Source organism: Branchiostoma floridae, chromosome 18, assembly GCF_000003815.2.
Source record: "Branchiostoma floridae strain S238N-H82 chromosome 18, Bfl_VNyyK, whole genome shotgun sequence".
Classification (NCBI taxonomy): Eukaryota; Metazoa; Chordata; class Leptocardii; order Amphioxiformes; family Branchiostomatidae; genus Branchiostoma; species Branchiostoma floridae.
Genome location: NC_049996.1, coordinates 9,713,119 through 9,735,527, shown reverse-complemented (window position 1 = coordinate 9,735,527; position 22,409 = coordinate 9,713,119). Strand labels below are relative to the sequence as shown.

Sequence of the window (22,409 nt, the reverse complement as noted above, 5' to 3'; positions counted from 1 at the left end):
TGCATGGCAGAAAAATCGGCTTTTTTCGGTATCTTATGACAGTGTTTGATAACAGACAGCAGTTATGGTAATTATATGGTAATTTTGTGATTGGCTTATTCCACGCGGAATTGTGAGCGGTCAGTTCACTTCCTTACTTCGTGGGGGAGAGTGCGAGTCGGACTCTGATTGAGTTAGAGCACCTTTTTGAGGGTCAGTTTCCCAAACAGTGGCGATTTGAGCACCATCAGTGGCCGATTGTCAGTGTTAGAGGCATCTGAGAGGTTGTAGATTGAAGTTGGAGGATTGAAACGGTCAATCGCGGAGGAAATACGAGAAGATGTCGGCGGCAGAGAGACCCTCTACGTCCGCTGCCTCCACCGAACGCGCCGGGGATCGAGACAGGGAGCGAAGTTCCCAAAAGGACAACAACATGAAGTTTCTAAAGCAGAACGGCCGGTCCCTCAGCACCAGTGCCAAGAGGTAACGTTTTCTTTCTCCTAGGGACTCCGAGAGAGACTGTTTCGTATGGGAAAGATTTGGGAGAAATCTCTTTACGCCAATTAAAGGGCCCATCCGACTCCTTGCAGGGGAGACTTTAGTGTTGGTAAAGGGGGGGTGGTCGTGGTGGTTGGGTGGATGACAGTGTCTTGTTAAGTAGAAGGGGACAGAAAGTGTTTTGAGGAGACAAAGGAAGACGAAAATCCCGTCCCCTTGGCCCTTGCCCTCCCCATGTGCCGACACTATCGATTCATCATGTCGATATTTGAAAAGTCTACTCAGCGGGTAATTCCATGCCTGCCTCATTTGCATATAAGCTAAAATCGCCGAATTCTCGCTTAAAACGGCAGCAAACCCGCCAACTTGGGTATCCTGTAAAAGCTTTTTGGGCGTACTTTTGGATTATTTATATCGCGAGGGGACAGGGTGTGTGTGGAAGGAGCAGGGAGGGATGAAACGCTGGGGCGCCGGGCAATGTGGAGATGGCGGCCATGTTGGCAGGACCGGGGAGCGGCTCAATCAACGATTCACTTTAATTCCGTCTCACGTCACGTAAAAAAAAAGCAACCACAAAACTGTTTCTTCTTTTCCTTCCCTCTTGTAGGATCCAGAGAGAACTTGCTGAGATCACCCTCGACCCTCCGCCTAATTGCAGGTAAAAGTCTGATAATAAACCATAAAAAAGAGGTGGAAGCCAAATTTCAATGTGCAGACCTAATCGATAACAATGGGTGTTTGGAGAGGGTTTTTACAGATAGAGTTCTTAAGTCAATAGGATGGAAACTGTGGGTAGGGTGGTGGGAAAGGAAACATTTGTGCCAAACCTACACAAATACCCACACATTGACACTTATGACATCCCGCCAACAGACAAATACAGGGCAAGCAAGGTCAAGTAAGTAATTAAAAGAGGGTCTACATAGTCTCTTAAGGCGTAGAAAGCTATTTTAATTCAACGTCAATAATAGCCTCACCCTGTGATTTAACATCAAGTGTTGTCGGCGAATAATTCGAGAAGCGAAATCGGTCGCTTAAATTGTATGTAGTCTATTATCTATATTCCCAAGAATTCATACTTGAATGCCAGATTGCTCTTAAGTCACAATCGAACATCAGGTTGTGTTGCTCTTTGGAGGATGGTTTCGCCAATTTAGACTTTGAGCACAACTGAATGAAGAATGTGCGACAATGTACTGTTAACGTCTAAGCATTGCCATCTTCCAAAATTTAATGTCAAGCATTGTCAGCCCTCCTTAATTTACTGTTAAGTGTTGCGAGGTCCCTCCCATGCAGATCCTATTAGAAGGATGAGTAACTACCCTAGACCCTTGGTACTGTATATGTTACAAGGATTTGATTCTCTAAGAGTCCAGCATGGGCTTTGAAGTGCTAACATCATTTGCTGGTCATATTGGTCAGAACATTTCCCAATATTCATGAGTTTGGAAACAAAGACATGACGAAAATATTTGGTCAGATGGAGGCTGATTTGTGAAGTAAAACTGGTTTCTGCTTCTGTAACAGTTTTTCCTCGCTGAGGCCCTGGTGCATGCCAGCAGAGCTGCTGACGAAAGTCCGAACAATTCTAATACTGTTATCATATAGATTTCGGATTTAGTGATACTTGAGATATCAGTATATTAGAACAGAATCTAAAGAAAAGAGTTTTCACCAAGTCAGCATTCCACAGCATCTTATGCACTGTCTGCGAACATCGTCGCTTAAAAGTCTGTTTTTCAGTCTAATCAAACCCCTTAGAGACCTCGGGGTCCTGCATGGGGGCTGGGTGTACTGTCAATATTCTACTCTCAGTCTAAATTCAGGAAGACAGCAGCCACATATTGCTTAAATGTGTAAAATTGAGTCGCCCATATTGCTGTACGTAGAATACATCAATACCTCTGTACGCTACATTTGAGTGATCTGGCTACAAAGTATGAAGATGGCTTATTATACTCTTCATAAAAGGGCATGCAGGCCTCCTTTCTTGCATGAGGAGTCCTTTTACGCAGAATTCAGAAGTACACCCTACATATAACTATAAATGCAGAAATGTTTGTGGTGGTTTTATGTTCACGGTTTTCACGGTGACCACTTCACCAGAAAACTTAAAACCAGGACGAACATGTTTCATTATAGTATGAGACTGCAGTCTATGGCACTACTGCGAACTTAAGGCCACCACAAAAACTCCCATTTTCTGCCACCGTGAAAGTAAATCCCCACTTAAACTTAACTTAAATACATCTACAGTATTCTAAAATCAAGAAAAGGAACTATATGAAATTTGGTGAATTAACGTTACCTCAATAAGACAGCTTTCCTGATGAATTACAAAAAATCAAAATAGGCTGCCTATGCCTTATGGAAAATACATACAGACCCTATTGCATCAACAAGCCCTTTTCACTAGCCTGGGTACCATCCTTTGAAGTGTAACTGTTGGCTCAGTCATTTTGCTGGCTGACCGCAGAAGGGGTTCAGCAAGCGATGACTGCAGAATAATAGTGCACACAGACTACATGTACACATCTAGTACATTGACCAGACTTTCTAGTGAATAGATGCGACACTTCCAGTGCCCTGACAGTGATGTTCTAAACCAGAACACATGTTTCCAGAAAACATGCATGCTGAAGATATGTTGGGATCCGGTTTGAGTATGTTACACATGTTTGTAAAATTCAACTTTTCTTAGTACTGTAATTGTATTCTGTAATTGTTTGTTAAAAATACTATCATAGAACAGGGTACCAAATGTTACAAAAACAGGTGTAAAATGCTGGAAATGAGCCATAGACTTTTTCATAGGGAAAGCCATCTCATGAAATTCTGCATGACCCCCTTGCAGTTGCAGACTCCCTTATGATAATATGATACAGTGAACCAAATTCTGATCCACACAAACCCACCAAGCCTGGATACCAGACCCTCAACCTCAATAATTTCTATCGTGTAACCCACCCAAATCACTGGTGGACAGACCCTAGTTAAATCCCTTAGGTTTACCCAACCATTTCATTACTCAGAGATATTGTCTACAAACACATAGACTACTATAAAGCAGATATACACAATGAAGCTTTGACTTGTGTCACTGTTTCTGATGTGTAATCTGTTATCATGAAACATTAAGCCTGAAATAACAATGAAAATTATATAGCAATACCACTAGTAGCTTTACAAGAACTAGTAATGCAGTATAACAATGAAGGTTAGATATTCAGGTAAGAAGATATGTGATACAATTTTAAAAGTGTATTTGCAAGTTCATGGCTGGATGCTAATTGCAAATACATGGTGGAAACATAGGAGACATACATGTGACAATGAACATTGATAAGCGTTATTGTAAAAAGAGGCTACTTGAAATATAACCTAAGACTTCACTCACCTCACCTCACCTCTGGCTCACCTCACCTCACCTCACCTCACCTCACTGGTCCCATAGCCTCACCAGCCGTAGGGGCAACAATGCCATGAACATAAGTTTTCCATAATATACTTTCTCCCACCCAAATGCATGCAGTGATACTAGCTATTCATAACATATGGCACATGAAATAGCAAATAAACTGGTGGATTAATGTAGATAGCCTCTGTTGGAATTTGTGAATAAATTGAGGTAATTGTCATTCCTTAAGGATTAATCAGACATTTTAATTTCATGTAAGTCATATTTTGAATGTGCATTAGAGATCTAAGCACTGAGAATGTTGCATATTGCACAATGTCCCCCAATGCAGTCCACCCTATCTCTTTTGATTAATCATGCAAAACCTGGCGAGAAAACCCAACAAAGTAACGCTGAATTCAAGATGACCAACTGCAACAAGTTGTTCAGAACCCCCATGCTTAGCCTCAGAATATGTGTGGAATCTCCATTCCAGCGACTGGCAGCCAATCACATGTGGCCTCTGCTGCAGCAGGCATAGTTGATTTGCATAATAGGGGTGTGTAGACCAGGTGTCTAGATTATATAGAAGTCCATGGATCAAGTGTAAAGCCTTTGTTTCTTTTCTGTTACTGACTGTGATGGTAGCATTTGGCAAAAATTCTTGATAGATCTACGCGAGGCTGTTTTTCTTGTCAGTTTCTCAATCTAAATGCCACCTTGGAGCTTAGATACACTTGTTCATTTTTGTACTGTATGTGTATATATTATGTATATAGTCACAATATTAGGTAGTTTGGCTGCCTAGTGTCCACATTATATTGCACCTGTTGCAATTCGATTGAAGTCAAAGGCAAATTCAAAGATTAGCAAAGTACAATGTTGGTGAGTGATTCGGCATATGCCTGCCAACTTCTGTCCTTGTCTCAGTGATCTAGTACTACATGCACTGAGAACTTTGATCGACTTGGCTGTATATGAGCTTTTGAGATAAACAGCAGATTGGAACAAAGTACAATTTGAAATTCAATGCAGGGTCATGCATGTCATCTTCATGTACACTCTGCTGACTTTGTAAGCTTTACTAAAGCTAGGGTTCAAGGCACACATCTTGGACTGATAGAGCTGTCTTTAAAGGGAAATTTTCAGTTGCAGTATATTGTGCCTGGAGGACACCAAATCCTAATCTCCAAACAGATCCTACGATGGCATAAGATAGTACCAAACTGGCCAAGGAGTGTAGTCAGCTAAGAGGTCATATAATGTAGATTACTGCATACTAGGGCTGGGTATCGGTACAGCGTACCGGTACAAAACCGGTTTTCCTCATTGGACCGGTCCAGAAAAACCGGACCTGAAAAAAATTAGGTGGACCGGATGTTGGACCGATTAGAAAATTAACAGATTATATTATCAGGCATTAACACGTTTTGGCGCTTGCAGGTGGAAGAAAATAACAAGAGTGAAGTAGAGTAGAGTTTATAGTAATTTCTACCAAGTTTTACAGCCAATCGTACAGGTGCAGTTAGCGTTGAAGGATTTTAAAACGCCAGTGTAAGTCTAAATCTCCACCAAACAGATTTCTTTGTAGTGAAATGGACCATTGGTATGAGTCATACTGCATCAGGTCCAGGTTCAGGTCCGGACCTGGACCTAATCCTCCGGACCTGAACCGGACCTGGACCTGAATTTTCTGTACCGATACCCAGCCCTACTGCATACGTATGATTAGAATGTATGAATGTAAGAATGTATGATTGTGTAATGATCAAAGGAGTCATCTCATCTTTTGCTCTTATAACACACTTAAAGAATTGTGGACTTTCAGCCACAATGTACCAGTCCTGTAGGCCTGTCACTGTTATTACTTAGGGTCATTTTGAATCATAATGCCATTGCTCATATGAAGGCTTCTGAGATTTTTTAAAAGTTGCAAATTGTTTATGTTTTTAACTCTTGAATTTACAGGTGGGTATAGTCAGACCCGTGTAAGTGATCACCTGGCCAATGTGACCACTTTTTGATGGTCCTTTACTATAATTATTCCCATTGAAATGACATTCTAATGATCTAGAATCCTGTCTAGAATGACCACCTATCTATATAGACCAGATTTTATTGGTCAACTGAATGGTCTTCTTGGTCAATTTTTACTGTATTTTGTGTCCCTCATTGTCATGGCCAATGCAATGGAACAAGTCTCAATATCTAAATTAAGCAAGGTAAAATTTGTCCAAAATGTATTTCCATTTCCCTGCAATTGATAGAATAAATGGGAAGATCCAGATGTTCATGATAACTCATAGATCTATAGAATTCTAGAAATGACCAAAACATCTCCAATATTGTTGAGAGTGACAGACATGATTAGTATGTTTGGCATCCCAGGTTTTCTTTTCCTTTGTTTATTTAGATGCTTATCAGCTAAATGAACAGCTCCAGTTAGAATAGATTGGTATCAGGTATCATCTTGCAGCCAATACCTTTTGTATCATATTCCTTTAAATGCCTTTAAGTTCGCTATGATTTAATTTTGCGCTATTAAGGAGAAAATTGAGTGTTCAGGAAAGTGCTATAGTCAAATACTGTACAGCAATGGAAACACCTGTGGGTTTAAGTTGGCGGTGAAGTGGTCATTGCAAAAACCCAAATATAAAATCAACCCAAACATTTCAAGAATTTTCAATAGTTGTTGATAGCAGGACATATTTGCCATATTATGCGTTTACACATGTGCTATTTATAGTGCAAATTTTCTTGTAATGAAGTTTAACGAATTTCTTGCATTCATATATTTATAGTAAGCTGAGTTTGGAGACAATGCTCTGCAGATAAGTAATTTTGCTAAGAATGGAGTGAACGGGAAAAGGTTTGCGACTTGATTTAACAGAATCAACTGGCTTCCTAGATGTACTTGAAACAGCTTTTAGAAAAAAGCCAGATCATGTAAGAATGTAACTTCATAAAATAAAACTACAAGAGTGAAGACTGGAAGTCCACAGGCCTGGCAGTTTTACTAATTGCTATTGCTATATTTATATTCTTATATGATCTTGGAAACCAAAATTTCATCTGGATTCTAGATGGTATTCAGATATTCGTGTATGATAGCATCATGACAAGCAAGAAATTGTTTATTATTATTATCAAGGTAGTAAAGAATACCAATTACTACATTTGGATCTTTTCCAAATTTCATCCTTGTTATAGTCCAAGACATACATGTGTATAGTATACCCTTGCAAGACTCAAAGGAAAGAAATATGATAGAGAATGTACAGATATTGCAGCAATCCTGCCAACAAAACCGAACAAATGCTGCTATAAACATCAGATCCTCGGTGTGAATACTGAAAAGGAGGTGATGAGAATTGGAACTGCTGTGTTACATGCTGAGTTGAAGGGAGGGGCTAGTAAGCCTTTTAGAGGTTGGTGGCTTGCCAGGAGCTGAGTAATAAAATCCTGGGAATGATGAGGAATGCTTCCTCAGCATTTAACTACTGCCTCCTATCAGGAAGACCCAGTACTGCATCAAGGCTTAGTACTGCACAGAGAAAAGGGAAGAATTAGTATTCTTTGTATTGTAGTACTAATAGATTTTCTTTTGTGAAAATTACTCATAATTCCACCGACTGCCCTAGCACGGCCATAAATATGAAAATGACTGTCCAGTGGCAGTGCCTAGATAAAATATTTTCTATGTGGACAGGTGGTTGCTAATTAATACATGTGTCAATGAGAAAAGTTGTCTATTAAAAGGACCACTAACAAATGGTCACATTAGACATACTGGTGGTCCTTATGTTGAGGTTAAGTCACTTGTTCAGGTTTGACTGTATGACTTTCTTGATTTAAATCACCCACATATTGTAATTCTGTAACTTCTTAAAAAGCAATTAAATGCATTTTTATAGTGCTCCTTGAACTTGCAACCAGTGTACGATACAGTATGCACTACCGCAGACTGCAAACAATTCTCTTTCTCCCTACTGCAAAGTTGAATCACCGTCAAATTATTACATGTAAATTAAAAGGCATTTACATTACATTGTTTCTTTAGGACACATACATGCTTGTTTTACACCAGTCTGCAGGTGATCCCAAACCCTCCCTGGCAGTGAGGTGTACCATCCCCAAGTAGCACAGTATGGAGAATATCCCCATTTAGAACTGACACAAAATGAACTGTGTGCAATGAGATTCTGTGGGGGTGAGGAAAGGCAGGACATGTCTGGATAAATAATGGGGGTGTCAGGAGGGTATGCAAAGGAGTTCTAAAGGAGAGCGACGACAGTCATAAACCCATAAGTTAATCATGCAAACTTTCTAGTGATGCTTCATTCTAGTGATGCTGGAGAAGGAGTGATGGATGTCACTCGAATCATCCGGAAGTAAATCTTAATTTTTTATCCTGTTGTAGAGATTGAATTGTATTTGAATATTGTTTAACTGGATCTGTCTAAACTTCTTAAACGCAATGCAAACTTGATTTTACGATTGATATTGCCTGCAAATCTCAAGCTATGCTACAGGAAGGAGGTAGAAATGTGCAGTCAGGTTCTGTAAAACCCCCATCAGACCCTCTGCAAGGGCCACAGACAGGTTGACCTACAGTCTGTCCCTATAAGTAGGTCAGTCCTGCCCCTGGCAGATGCCATCTGGGTGAGGAAACCCCTCTGCTGTCAGTTTGTATAAGCTGATACCTGTGGGGACTGTACATTATTGGGATATGGAGGGTGTGTATAAGCTGTTGAAAAAATTATCAATAGTACAGGTATATGTGTGGAAGCCTTAGCTGTCCAGACAAGTCTCTTCTGTCCTCACCGCAGACAGAATTTGGAGACTCGGGAACTATGATTCGTCTGGATACCAGACTACATGTAGGGAGGAAGGTGATCTGTTTGTGATCTCTTTATGTTTTTTTCTTCATATTTGACAACATTCGCTTATGTTATGGATTCTCTATGAGTTCGCCAACTCCTATCTATAGTGACAGAGGTATATGTGGATTAATTACGTTCTACATAGCTCACAAGGTCAATATACAATCTGTGTGCTAAGGGTCTGGTATTTAGGTTAAATGACTGTCAGTTTGCTTTCAATAGTCTGTGCAGTCTTGCATTGGGGGTCTGCATTGGGGGTCTCAACAACACTTTATTCAGAAGAACCCTCTAACTCTAAGTGTGTTACGCTGAAATAAAGAAAGGCAAACACTCAAAATCCTCGCTGCAAATTAAGTGAATAAGACGGCTTTTCCTACGTATTACGGAAAATCAAAATAGGGTATCTATGCCCCTCCTAGAAAAGGTGAATTCAGGCCATCATGTAAGAGACTAGCACTGCTTACACAATCCATTTTGCAAGATCCTCCCATGTGTCAATCATTCCCTGTGAGCAGGTTTCCTGGTTTGAGTCATGATGTCTGAGTAAGGATCTGGAGGTTACAGGGTAAACCTCATTAGTTTCAGCCTGGCCACCAAAGCAGGTTGATTGACTGGGCCTTTTGATATGACTGATTATTATATGCATTTTTCTAATGGCTACTTTGCTCTGATGTCTCTTGATATGCATCCTCTAGTATGACAGCTTTGGTCAGTGCTCTAAATAAAGAATGTCCTTCCAATGCATCAACCAGATTTTGCTCTCTTAGAAACAACCAGGTGACAGGCCTTTACTCCAAAAATCATGAGCCTGCAACTTTCAGGTGTCTGCAGAGATGTTCCTTTCAACTGTCTTTTGCAGGACTGTCTTCCTTATTAGAACAGAGTATTCCAGTTCACCTTTGAGGGATGATGTTCTGGCTTTGGTTGGGCAGGCAAAGAGAAAATTTAAATTAAAATGCTTACATTACAATGAACCTGGCATGCAGTATACCATAGACTGACCAGGCTCTCTTCGGGACAGATTATTATTAAGCTTTTTGTCACTGGGTAATCTTGCTCACCTGTTGGGAGTTTTATGCAGGACGTTACACTCCTTGTGCGAAACAAACACCCAGGGTGCAGAAGATTGCCCATGGGGCAGAGAGCCCGCTCTACCCCAAAAGAGGCTTGCCCAAAAGGCCAAAGATAGCCCTGCTTAAGAGACTGGATGCCAGGTTATAGGCAAAAGATTGTATATCAAGCAATAGTTATGATTGTATATCAAGCATGTATGATTTTAGTGGTCCCACTTCTTGCTTGAGATTGCGTTTTGATCCCTGACTTGCATGGAACTGATAAAAATTGCAGTTCAGATTGTCCTTAAGAGGGACTGTAGCCTGATTAAATCTCGCTTATAGCAGCCCGACAAACATCCCTGGACAGCGGAGTTTGTGTTACACAGACTAAGAGGGACTGCAGTTACCTTTGCCATTCAGTTTTGTGCTTGACAGCTTGGGATAGATAAGGATAAATGTCCAAGCACACTTGTTAGTGAGAGTAGCTAGGTGTTTGCCATGTCCAGAAAAGTCACATGCTTTATGATGACGTCTGTCTTGTCATCCTGTATCAGTTCTCTGTATCAGTATGAAAATAATAACAGCTATAATAGCTCTGCTGTAGTCATTCATGCATATGGTCTGTTACCCAGTAGCGACCTTTGGGAGCAGACTAAAGCGAACAATGCTGGACTCCAGGTTACTGTACTTTGTCTGCTAGATAAAGAAAAATGAAAGTGATCTCGAACCAGTTTTCTTTCTAACTGGTCGTGATAGAGAAGACACTGATGCTATGTACATTACAGTATTTACAGGTTCATTGGGGAAATTCCCCTAGCTCTTTTTGACAAGCACAATGAACAGTGGACTGTTGCTTTACGTTTCATCATAAGCACTGTAATCCTTTCCAGTAATGTGAATGATGTTGAGCAACAACAACCTTTTGGTCCAGAGGCAGGCCAAGGCTTTTACAATACTGTGCCTGATATGATGGAATCAGCGAGGCATTAAAAGATATACTAGTAATCAATATCACCTGTGATTCAGGGAGGGCACTGTTGAAGTGATAGGGATGGAGAAACAAGTCCTGTGGCTTTCTCTGAAAGTGGTAAGAACTGCACTTCAAGATTGAAACAAGTGGCTTAAGAAAATATTAGCAAATCAGAAGAAAAGATTGCATAAGTTGTTTAGAAGTAACATGGGATGATATGGACCCCCATAATTCCACCAATAAGTACCATAATACTGCCACATGAGAAAAATAACATGAATTTAAAGTCATTTAAATTGATGTACCAAATTGGAAGCAGCATAATATAATAAGTAATCCTGAGGTAAATACACTTGATCTTTGGGTGTTCAAGACAATCTTGAGAAGGTCTCTATAACAAATCGGATGTTTTTTGATGTGGCGGTATTATGGCACCTGTTTGAATAATGAGAGTTGATGTTACAATTCCAAGCTCTGAATGCAGCTAGCATGTGTTTTGTTTGTTTGTATTGCATACCCAGAAAATCACCTCATGGTGTTACGCATCAGATGCTATCCTTGTTAGTGTACTACTGGGGCTCCTAAACTCATCAAATATATCATATGGAAGCCCCTGTATAACAAGGATGGCACCCAGGCTAGTTAATGATTGAGAGAGAGAACCAAGGAGGTTTGAAGAACATAGAATTGATCGCTAGTCTTGTCCAGAAATCCGCTAAATACTTTCAAATCCTGAAATCAGCCCTCTCAAACTGTCAGTTCTGTAAGCATGTACACTGTACTATTATGTAGGTCAGGATTTGTAGCTCCTTTGCTCCATAGATGCACTGGTGGCCAGCTAGGCTGATGTTCCAGTTAATCCCTGGGCTTCAGAATGAAACCCGATGGTCCTATATCATGTCAGTTGACACCTTTTAGGTTCTGAAGCCAGCAGGGTCACCTGTCAATTATTGAAATCATGTCTAGTTCTGTACTTCATTAGAATGCTGTCACTTGGCTCCCAGATTTCTAGTCATCAGGCCATGGATTGGGTTTTCTTGTATTACATATACATGTTCCTCCTGGCATGCCCCCAAGGAATTGGTCGCAAATCATGTCTATGGTTTGAAATCCTGGAATTAAAATGGTGGCCTGTGTCAAGCTTGGAGGTTGATGACTGTTATTAAATAGGTTAGCTGCATTGCTGACACCTACAGATTTCATGTGAATGTTAAAGATTTTTGCATCAACAGCTCAACTACTGAAATTTGAAGTCGATGCCGTACCATTTTTTTCAGAGAAAGGCTAACATAAAATTTGGACTACTTGGTGGATGCTGAAAATTTGAAGAGCATTTTGGACATTTGTGTCTTTGACTGTAAATGTATAATGAATAACTCTATGTGAGCATTTGCATATTTCCAAGCAAGAATAATATTTTTTCCTAGTCTTAACATTTTTCCTAATATCAATGGCCATTTTTGGGACCGGATTTACATGTACCTATCTTGAGTGAAAAAAAAAATTGCTTACAATATATCCAATAGTATTTTTCATAATACAGATAAACTTCATTTTATTTTCAAATCCCTCTTTCAGAGCTTCCAAATTTTTCATTGAAAAAAGCATCCTTACCCTATGATTATCATAAAGCTGGATATACTTTGGATAGCAATTACTGTTTTCCATTGCCAATTAACTGTGTTTGATGTTTGAATCTGACTATCATACTTTTTCATAGAACCCACTTTTCCTACCATTTATTTGTCAATGAATACAGTCTGTATCTCACTATTACTATGGTCAGTTTTGGTTTCCTGTTATTAAGATATGATTACGATGTGATTTATGCAAGGCGGTTCATTACCGGCAACGGTGTAGGTCCGACCGGCTTGTTTTGTCCAGACAAAGCCGGGCGGTTTGAATATCAGCCCGGTCACCTGATATGGTAATACGGGAGCAACCCGGCATGCGTCTGAATAGCAGACCATTGTATACACTTTCAACAGGGCACTGCAACCCCCTGTACAAACATGTGTTACATTCTTCACTTACTCTGGCTTTGTGTCAGCCCAAACCCATGGGCAAACAGCCGTACTCATGTAGATCACTAGTGCCATTCCAATCTGTGATATTCCGATGATGTACACTTATTATTGATAGTGGTCAGGATCACTTTTGACAAAAAATTCCCCAAATAAGAAATATTAAAGTAAATGTTGTCCATGTATTTATGGAGTGTTACAAGATAAGAGACTCAGCAATCTTGATACAATTTCTAGTACAATATGTATATGTACTCTTAGTCTGTCATATAAATGACAAATTAAAGTAATACTGTCATTTTGATGGTCGCAACTTGTGCCATACAGTGATAATTTCTTTTTTTGCAGGTTTGGCATCAGTTGGTTACTTGGAATAGAAGGACATTTTTATAACTGCCAGTCAACTCAATGGTTATTTAGCATGTACCTGCCAGTGAATTAGTCTATTATCAATCCATTAGTAGCCTGTAGGTTTACCAATCAATTGCTAATTAACACAGCCCAGCAAAGATCGAAGTGATCATTAATTTATTGGTCAATTGGAGATCAATTCAGTGATTGTTTGTTTAAAATGTTACTACATGTGTATATGACATGAAAGTCTTCTTTATGCATACTAGAATAGAATTCTATTACAAGTATGTTACACCAAAGGGCACTTGTAGTACACATGTTGACAATAATATCTATTTTACCAATTCATCATAACTGATTCTATAACCACTATCATACACATTATGATAAGTGATAAAATGTTACAGTTTTGAATGATATTGTACCCAAAATCTGTAAGTAAAGGAACGGACAAAATGAAAAAATGACAATACCATTTAGAAAATATTCTTAGGAGTGGTTTACAATGTAGATGGCACATTGTTAATTACAGAATCTAAATATGATAATAAAAAGAAGGAGTCTAAAAACTGTGAACTAAAAGAAGCGCCTAGAATTGGAATTAATCCAATGTAAGCATACAGACAAAAACATGTAAAAAATGACTTATCAATTATCAAAGAACAGGTGAACACCTGTCCTTATTTTACCTTAATCTGTACATGTAACACTCCCATGTAAATTATAGGTATGGCAGTCTTTAATGGGTTGTTAATAATAACTGTAGAAGTCTATGGAACCCCTTTGTTAGTACTAACGTCCTTGTTAGTACTGTCAGGTGATCTACAGTAAAGTTAGCCTGGATTCCAGACCTTGGTCCTATCACAATAATATGTTATTATTGTTAATCAGGGTCCAACTCAAGGGGACTTGCTTTAGAATTTCCTTGGGGGTGGGATGTATAGGCCCTGGAAACAGTCTGGCTATGTATGTGTTATGTTGAAAGGTCAAATTTTAGGTAGGGAGGATCATTGCGTATGCCCAGTGTGCTTTCAGCGTGACTCAATATCATGTGCGTTGGCTTTAAACAAAGCACACATCCCTACCCCAAGGGCTAAACACATCTCAGGACAAGCTGGCAGATTACCAAGCACATTACACTGTACATCCGTTTCCTCTGCCTTTCAAGTTTTCTAAAATTCGATTGTCTATCAGTCAAGGAATCGAAATATTTATTTGGCCAAATCAACTTTTCTCCTTGTAAGAATCTAAAGGACATGTATTTTCACTTCCAGCTATTGAATTCTTACTAACTTGAGTACAAAATTTTTTCAATCACAAAATAAGAACATATAACAAATACATCCTTCCCACTTCTAATGTGAAATCAGATCCCTGCATAAATAAGTGAATTTACATTGTTTTGTACATTATTTATTTATTAAATGAATAAATAAGCAGAGGTCAGAAATATGTGCTATGTATTACCGAAGGAATTATTTTATTGTGGTCATAGTAGATTGTGTTAACAAATGATAATTTTTGACACAACTCATAAGAACCTTAATTAACTAGTTAGGCAAAGAGTGCAAGTTTCTTTTCGTTGATCTTGGTTTAGGCTGCTTGAAGGCTGAATATTTGGTAATCAACACAGGTTTACCCAATATGTTCTTTGCACAAGTCAGACTTGACAACTATGTCTATTGATGTTCATTGATTGGATATCGTGCTCTTTGACATTCTTGTATATGGCTAGGATTTTATGCTAATAGGAAATGCAGGAAATGTAAAGAATTTACCCATTGCTCAAGGCATTGTTGTCAGTTCAGATACCCTCCATGTGGTAGTTTTCCTCTACATTTACAATGACAGGTTCAGGGTTGTGTGTTTGGTGAAAGCATAATTCATATTAAGTGACACTTGCAGACACAAATCAACAGCTAGTGCCGTCCCTTTGTGGTGTGCCTCAAGTTTTACTTGCCTTTCCTTTCAATTATTTGTCCACCATCCTTCAAACAGAATAACCTCTAGCTACATCCAGGTAGTAAGATACGCCAAGTAGCAATTATTCAAGCAATATATGATTTAGGAAACGGTCAGATGTTTCAGATAACGTCTGTCAGTGACACTGTTTCCAAAATCGTATCCAGTTGCTTCTGTAATTGCTATTTGGCAAAACCTCTTAAGTATTTTTGTTCAAAATATTGCCAGAATTACAGGTGTATCTCATTGACATGGGACTTTATCTAGTACATTTGTACTTCATACTGGTAAATACATTTTAATGTAGGTTATTGAAAAAGTAAAACTATACTGTTTTAAGATGATAAAAGTTTGATGAAACCTTACAGGTGTCACCACTATGACAATGTAAGATATCATGGAGGCTCATCTGTGTTGTTAGTGACCATAGTACAACTACAACACTAACTAAGGTGTACTCAAATTGTCAACGACCACTACTGCCCTCTTCAGCTCAGTAGGTAACGACCAATCACTTCAGAACAATGTAAGATAGATAACTTGATGTTTATTGGAGATTTGATAATTTGTGACTGTGTTATTCCATAGTGCTGGTCCGAAGGGCGACAACCTGTATGAATGGGTGTCCACCATCCTGGGGCCGCCTGGGTCTGTGTACGAGGGCGGAGTTTTCTTCCTGGACATCCACTTCTCTCAAGACTATCCCTTCAAACCTCCTAAGGTGAGCCGTGGCTGTTGTTGGAGATTTTGTGAAGAGGCCATTCTAATTCATTCTAAGACTCAGAAAGAAACAAAGTGACGTTAAGATTGTAACAGTTAATTTTGCCTGTCCAGGTGACATTCCGGACCCGTATCTACCACTGTAACATCAACAGTCAAGGTGTGATCTGTCTGGACATACTGAAGGACAACTGGAGCCCCGCCCTCACCATCTCCAAAGTCCTGCTGTCCATCTGCTCACTGCTAACTGACTGCAATCCAAGTAAGCATGAACATATGATGCTCTCCCAATTCTAACTAATTTTTTACTCGTTGCTCTAGCCTCATTGTGTTACCGTGTTGGCATAATGATTAGGGTGTTTGTCCTAGAACCCAGAGGTCCAGGGTTTAAATCCCCTGACATGCCACCATTGTTGTGCCACTTCACCTTTTCCCTCACTCCACTCTGTGTTTCCTGTAAAAGAAGAAATGTTTGCAGTGTTTTTAAGTCTGGGTTGAAGAGATAACTGAAAAATGCGAACAGGAAACCACCGCAGCCCCTTGGAGACCCATGGGCTGATAATGTCTCCACAATTGTTCTTCCAAATCACAGAGCCTCAAATGACTTCTGTTTTTTTAAAGAGCTATATGCACATGCATACTTACAATTTCAAATGTAAATTGAATGAGGAGGAATCTGACCTCTATAACATTACATGTAGTTATATATAGGCTTTATCCAAAATGTACATACTTGTAGCTTTATATTGACAGCTATATTGAAAAATGGAAAATTTTGTCTCTGAAACTGAGCCCCAAATATTAATAAATACAAGCAAAGAGTTTCAAACCTATCACTATCATAAGGGTTTGTCAGTCTATATATGCCACTTCATATATGTATGTGCAAAAATTTAGCCATTTTACAGTTGTATCAAACAAGTCAACCCCACAAGTTTTACAGTTGTATTGATGACTGATGCCTCTGTATAATAATAGCAAACATGTCCCAGGTTCCACTTGTGCATTCCATATCCTTCAGTCATTCATGACCCTTGTAACTGACACACTGATAGCTCAGAAAGATGTGTCTGTCAGCTAGCACTTGGAACATAATATGCACCAGTGCACCAGGTATTTGCTAGGTGTACAATTTAAAATAAATGCACATATGGTCATGAAAATGCCTTGTAAAATTATGAAAAAATCCCTCTTTAACGAATCAAGGACCAAATGGCTCAAAATGTCTTTTTGACCACATAGTTAAAATTCACCAATCTACCATAATCATTAAGATTGGGTGCTGACACATGTGTCGACACACAGAATTAAAATGTAGGTCAACTGAATTCACTGACTAATCATGAAAATGTCACATAACATCTTACCAATTCATTTCCTTCTCGGACATTAAAAATACAAAAGTAGCCAGAGGACAAAATGAAAGCAGAGAGCTGGGAGAAAACATTGCATCTCATCATATTTACTCCTTCCAGCTATGTGCACGAATTGGGATTCAGATGCTTTTTGACTTGCACACTGTTTTAGATCTTGTAGGTTTTTTTTTTTCTAATCGGAAAACCAAGAAATGAAGTTGGTTTGGCCTAAACATGAAAATATCACTGCTCAACCATTCCACTTTCAGATTGATGCTAGTAGCTGTCAGTGTTGATATGTTGACAGAAGATCTGTCTGTAGTGAAGTAGGTTAACACCTATGCAGTATGATGATATCAGGGTAGTATCTAGGATATGATGTGCAGTAACTTGTCTGTCCAGTTAATGCAGTAGTATTTCAACAGCAGCTGACTTAATGCAGACTATGGTTGTAATAGATTTTTCTCAAAGTCCTTGCCAAGATATGGAAGATAAATTTCATAGGTACATGTGTGAATGGCAATTTCTACCTGCCATTTTGTGGAATTTCATCTCATAGATTACTAGGATGCTGCCAAAATGAGGATTTTCCCTCAGTTTTGCAGACGAATAGGGTAAAAACCCATTCATTGTTTCAACATAAATGCTTTCTAAGGCCACACCAATTTAATTTCTTGGTTCACGGATTCGCTCGCTCCTATTTTTTGGAAAAAAAAATAAAAATGAAAATTACCACTCAGCAAATTTTCACCATTAATGAAACCATTCACCAACTTTCTAGTGTAGCAAATTGGCCTTTATATCATAAGCTCCTTAAATTGTGGGTACAGGTGCTGTTACTGTACAATGATAGTGTTTTTGTATTTTTTTCAAGCTGAAAACTTTTTTTCTTTATGTTTTGGATTAGCCGTTACCTTTACCCCAACCATTTTACAATTTTTATTACCTTTGCCAGAATGGCTAAGGTTATGTTTTAGGCTTGTGAGTCTGTGTGTCTGTCTGTCTGTCTGTCTGTCTGTGTGTTAACAGTATAACTCAAGAAGCCTTTGATGGATCCCAATAATATTTGGTAGGTGGGTAGGGGTCGGGAAAACGAAGGTCAAGTTCGATAATGGGCCCCCTAGCGGCTTGCTAAGGTACTGCAGCAAAACCTCAATTTTTTTTATCTCGTGTTCTGGACCTGCTGTGGTTATGATTTTTTAATGGTAGATAGCCCTTGGGGCAGAGAGTAAGTGCTTTAAGTTTGGACCCCCTAGCGGCTTGTTTGGAACTGCAGTCGCTGATTTCCTTTCAAACTTTGGACGAGAATAACTCGAGAACGTGTTGATGGATCGTCATGGTTTTTGGTATGTAGATAGCCCAAGTAACAATGTACACAAGTAACAAGTGTTTGGGGTTTATGTAAACCTTTGTTTTGTATTTGATAAGAATTTGGAATGAAATCAATCAATTAAAACCATTTAAAGATACTGGTATGTAAGTGTCAGCTTAATTTCAATAAAAGAAAATTAATAAGTCGGATACATGCAGTTTGTATTGTCAACATTGGTATTCTTTTATATCTACAAAAATGTCAGGCATTCCAAGAATTGAATTTGGGCTATCTAGATCAGGACATTTGTCTATAAAGTAAACCCAATCTTAAGGCAATGATATCCATTGGTATGTATTATTGGTAGAAGGGTTTTTCCGTTTGATATTGGGGGGAGGCAGCAGAATTTACCTAACCTTGTCCCACTGTTATCAAAGGTTGAATTCTATTTTGGGATGGTTTGTTTATTGATTTTTCATCAGCATAGAATACATAGAGGGTTGCTCCACTCTAACCCTAGTGGCAAGGATATAGTAATACCATAAATGTTTATGTAATAATAAAACAATCAACTCTATCAATCGTATTCATTTCATATACAAAACATTTAGTGCCTGAGGCAAGACTCATTGAGATAACATGTACTGGGGGAGGTCAGGGTCAGTATCTGTTTTTCTGGACCACACCAAGTTAATATTTTAGGTATTCCCACACCCATGGTGACATCAAGTGGCTAGGCTAGTGGACATGAGATTACAATTCCGGCATTCGTGGCTAGACATTGTGCCCTTGGGAAAGGGACCTAACACTTCTTTTCTCATTGCACCTAGGATTAAAAATGGGTAGTCTGTGTAACACAAACTCCGCTGTCCAGGGCTGTAGCTGGCCCCTCCCCGGTTGGGCGGACTGCTATAAGCCAAATTTAATCAGGCTTAAAAATGGATACCTGACTTTGTTTGGGAGGTAAAAGGCAATGGCTTAGGATAGGGTTAGGCTTTGCATTATATTAAGTTCTAATACTGTGCACTTAGACATATAGTGGGTAACAAGTCACTGCCCCAATGGCCTCAGAAAGGCTATGGGAGTATATAGACCTGTTGTATTTGCCCACTACATTTTTATCTGATTTCAAAAATGATATTTTGACACCAACACTTTACACTCCCAATTAGGGCTGGGTACCGGTACAGAAAATTCAGGTCCAGGTCCGGTTCAGGTCCAAAGGATCAGGTCCAGGTCCGGACCTGAACCTGGACCTGTTTCAGTATGACTCATACCAATGGTCCATTTCACTAGAAAGAAATCTGTTTGGTGGTGTATTAGACTTACACTGGCGTTTTAAAATCCTACAACGCTAGCTGCACCTGTACGATTGGCTGTAAAACTTGGTAGAAATTATTATAAACTCTACTCTACTTCACTCTTGTTATTTTTTTCCACCTGCAAGCGCCAAAACGTTTGAATGCCTTATAAAATAATCTGTTAAATTTCCAATCGGTCCAACATTCGGTCCACCCAATTTTTTCAGGTCCGGTTTTTCTGGACCGGTCCAATAAGAAAAACCGGTTTTGTACCGGTACGCTGTACCGATACCCAGCCCTACTCCCAATGTTGAATGTTCGTTAGTCATATCCAACAAGAGAAGTGCATGTATTACTCACATTGAACTTTATTTTTTAATGCATAACAGATCTATCATTCGTTAGATCGGATGTTTAGACTTATGTTTTTTTCATATTAATTGTTTGCTGTTTGTCTTTCTAGGTGACCCCCTTGTTGGCAGCATAGCCACTCAGTACACAAACTCCAGAGAAGAACATGATAGGATAGCTCGCCAATGGACCAAGAGATACGCCACATAAAGTCACAAAAACTGAAGCCAATGAATTTTGCCCAAATGTACTGTAGCTAGTAAAACGTAATCTTAGATGAACTGCTTTAGTTACATGTGAATTCTAATCTGCACACTGTAGAAAAGACTGTCAGAAGAAATGTAGAGTTTTTGCAAAATGAAAATATAAAGCAATTGGGTCTTTCAGTATGTAGCTGTGCACTTAAACTAGAAGATGTAGACTTATAGTTGTCTGAAGGTTAGTAAATGTATATGGGAAGAAAGAGATATTGTTGACTGTGTGACTTCAAAATCAGGTGCATGAAAACTTGCCTATACAATGCAGCAGTCTGAAATGTTTTTTGCTACTCCAAATTGCCTTTGTCTTCTGCCTTAGATGTTCGCAATATTTCCAAGTTTGCAACAATGTTTGGGCAGTGAGACAATTTATGACAGGTTTGGAATGAAATTTGGTTGTTCTGATAATTTCACAGGGGAAGCAGAAGAAAGTTGTACAAATCCTGGAGGGGACAGCCCATGAAAATGAATCCATGCAGGTTTGAGTAAAGATTTTGGTCAAGGATAGATTCAAAGACTGCATTTCCTCACCCTATTTTCATGTAAAACTAATGGAAACAGTATCACAACAGTGAATGCCTTCAAACTGACTGATATCATCAGAAAAAAAAATCATATTGACATGCAATCTGTCATGATGTAGCCTGGTTACCAAACCCCAGCCCGATCTCGATATTTGAGGTTGGGGTATGGTATCCAAGCTAGTCATGATGATGATGCTCTTGAGGATATAGATTTTGTATCCATGTTATTATATAGTTGTTGTTACGTGTACGCAGTCACTGCAGCCATACTTGTTAACAAGGGGCAATCATAATAGTGTCTTATCTCTTAGCAACAACATTATTGTGTCACAAATGTTCATTAAAATACAAGATGTAGAAAAATAGACAAAACACTAGTCATTACGAACATGTGTAGTGTGGTCATCCAGGGACATTAGTAGAATTATCTTTATTTATACTAGATTTGAGATATGCATAGTAATGAATTGTGAGTATGCCATTAATGAAAAGTAACAAGCTTTCTAGTAGTGTATCTTTGGCCAACTTGCTAGTATTGCTACCATTCAGATAAAAGCTGGACTGTCTATGTATGGTGAGAGCAGAACAGTTTGTAGATTTGAAAGTTTACTAATGATAGAAATGTCACTTAATTTTAATCTGCTTATATATTCATACGGCCCTGATGATGGTTGACATCTGTGCACGCATCAATTTTTGGCCTTTTCCAGAAGATTTTAACCATAGTGCAAATCATACAAAGCAGGAAAAAAAAGGAGCAAATGTATGCTGTAGAATGGTATTGGGAAAGTTGGAAAAAAATACTAAAAATACTAAATTCCAAAGTCAAAGAAGAAGATTTAAAAAGAACAAAAATAAAGAATGTACTGTATTCTATGTGTTTATAAGTCATGTGTTCTACCTTTCTGACCACTTATATTTCAGTCTTTCTTTTGGGCCAATTTTTTTTATTTGTACACTTCCATCAGTTTTGGGATTCCCAGATGATGTCATCCATATTATCAAATCAACGTGGCCTAAGACAGAAAAGACAATATTTTTTTCCATGTAAAGAGCATTGCATACACATGCTTAACAGCAACTACTACTGTAACAGTATTTATTCCTATGTCATTCTATTATTAACCCTTACGGTGCTTTAAGGACTGTTGCATTCAGTGTCATATTGTCTAAACTAAACTGCAATAATTGTGGATTCATGCCAAGCAGTTTGACTGTAATGTTATGTTCTCTTCAGACTGATGTATTTATTGTAAATAAATGTTACACAGAAACACAGACAGCGAGTGATTTAATACTGACTCAGTTTGTTTTGGGAGGCCTCTTCAGAAGGCTTTATAATAGGGATTATGTGTTCTAGCTAATCTCCAAGCAGATTCCTCCGGTGGCACAAAACAGTAACATAAGCTGGGGAAGGACTTCAGCCGCGGGGGCAAACTTTACCCCTCTGCCGGCTGAGGTCCTTCC

General features: G+C 38.9%; 1 protein-coding gene across 1 annotated transcript; it reads left to right on the top strand.

Moving 5' to 3' along the window:
- Nucleotides 1–104: 104 nt before the first annotated feature.
- On the top strand, nt 105–22,218 carry LOC118405768 (ubiquitin-conjugating enzyme E2 E3-like). Its single transcript, XM_035805502.1, has 5 exons — nt 105–462; nt 1,085–1,135; nt 15,711–15,843; nt 15,957–16,104; nt 20,274–22,218. Exons 1-5 carry the CDS (start codon nt 320–322, stop codon nt 20,369–20,371), a joined length of 573 nt encoding a protein of 190 aa, XP_035661395.1. The 5' UTR covers nt 105–319; the 3' UTR covers nt 20,372–22,218.
- The last annotated feature ends 191 nt before the right edge of the window (nt 22,219–22,409 follow it).

Excerpts from the sequence above, each read along its gene's own strand:
- LOC118405768 (XM_035805502.1), top strand. The coding sequence starts at position 320 with ATGTCGGCGGCAGAGAGACCCTCTACGTCCGCTGCCTCCACCGAACGC. Across the intron at positions 1,136-15,710 it reads GACCCTCCGCCTAATTGCAG|TGCTGGTCCGAAGGGCGACA; the intron begins GTAAAAGTCTGA and ends GTTATTCCATAG. Across the intron at positions 15,844-15,956 it reads ATCCCTTCAAACCTCCTAAG|GTGACATTCCGGACCCGTAT; the intron begins GTGAGCCGTGGC and ends TTGCCTGTCCAG.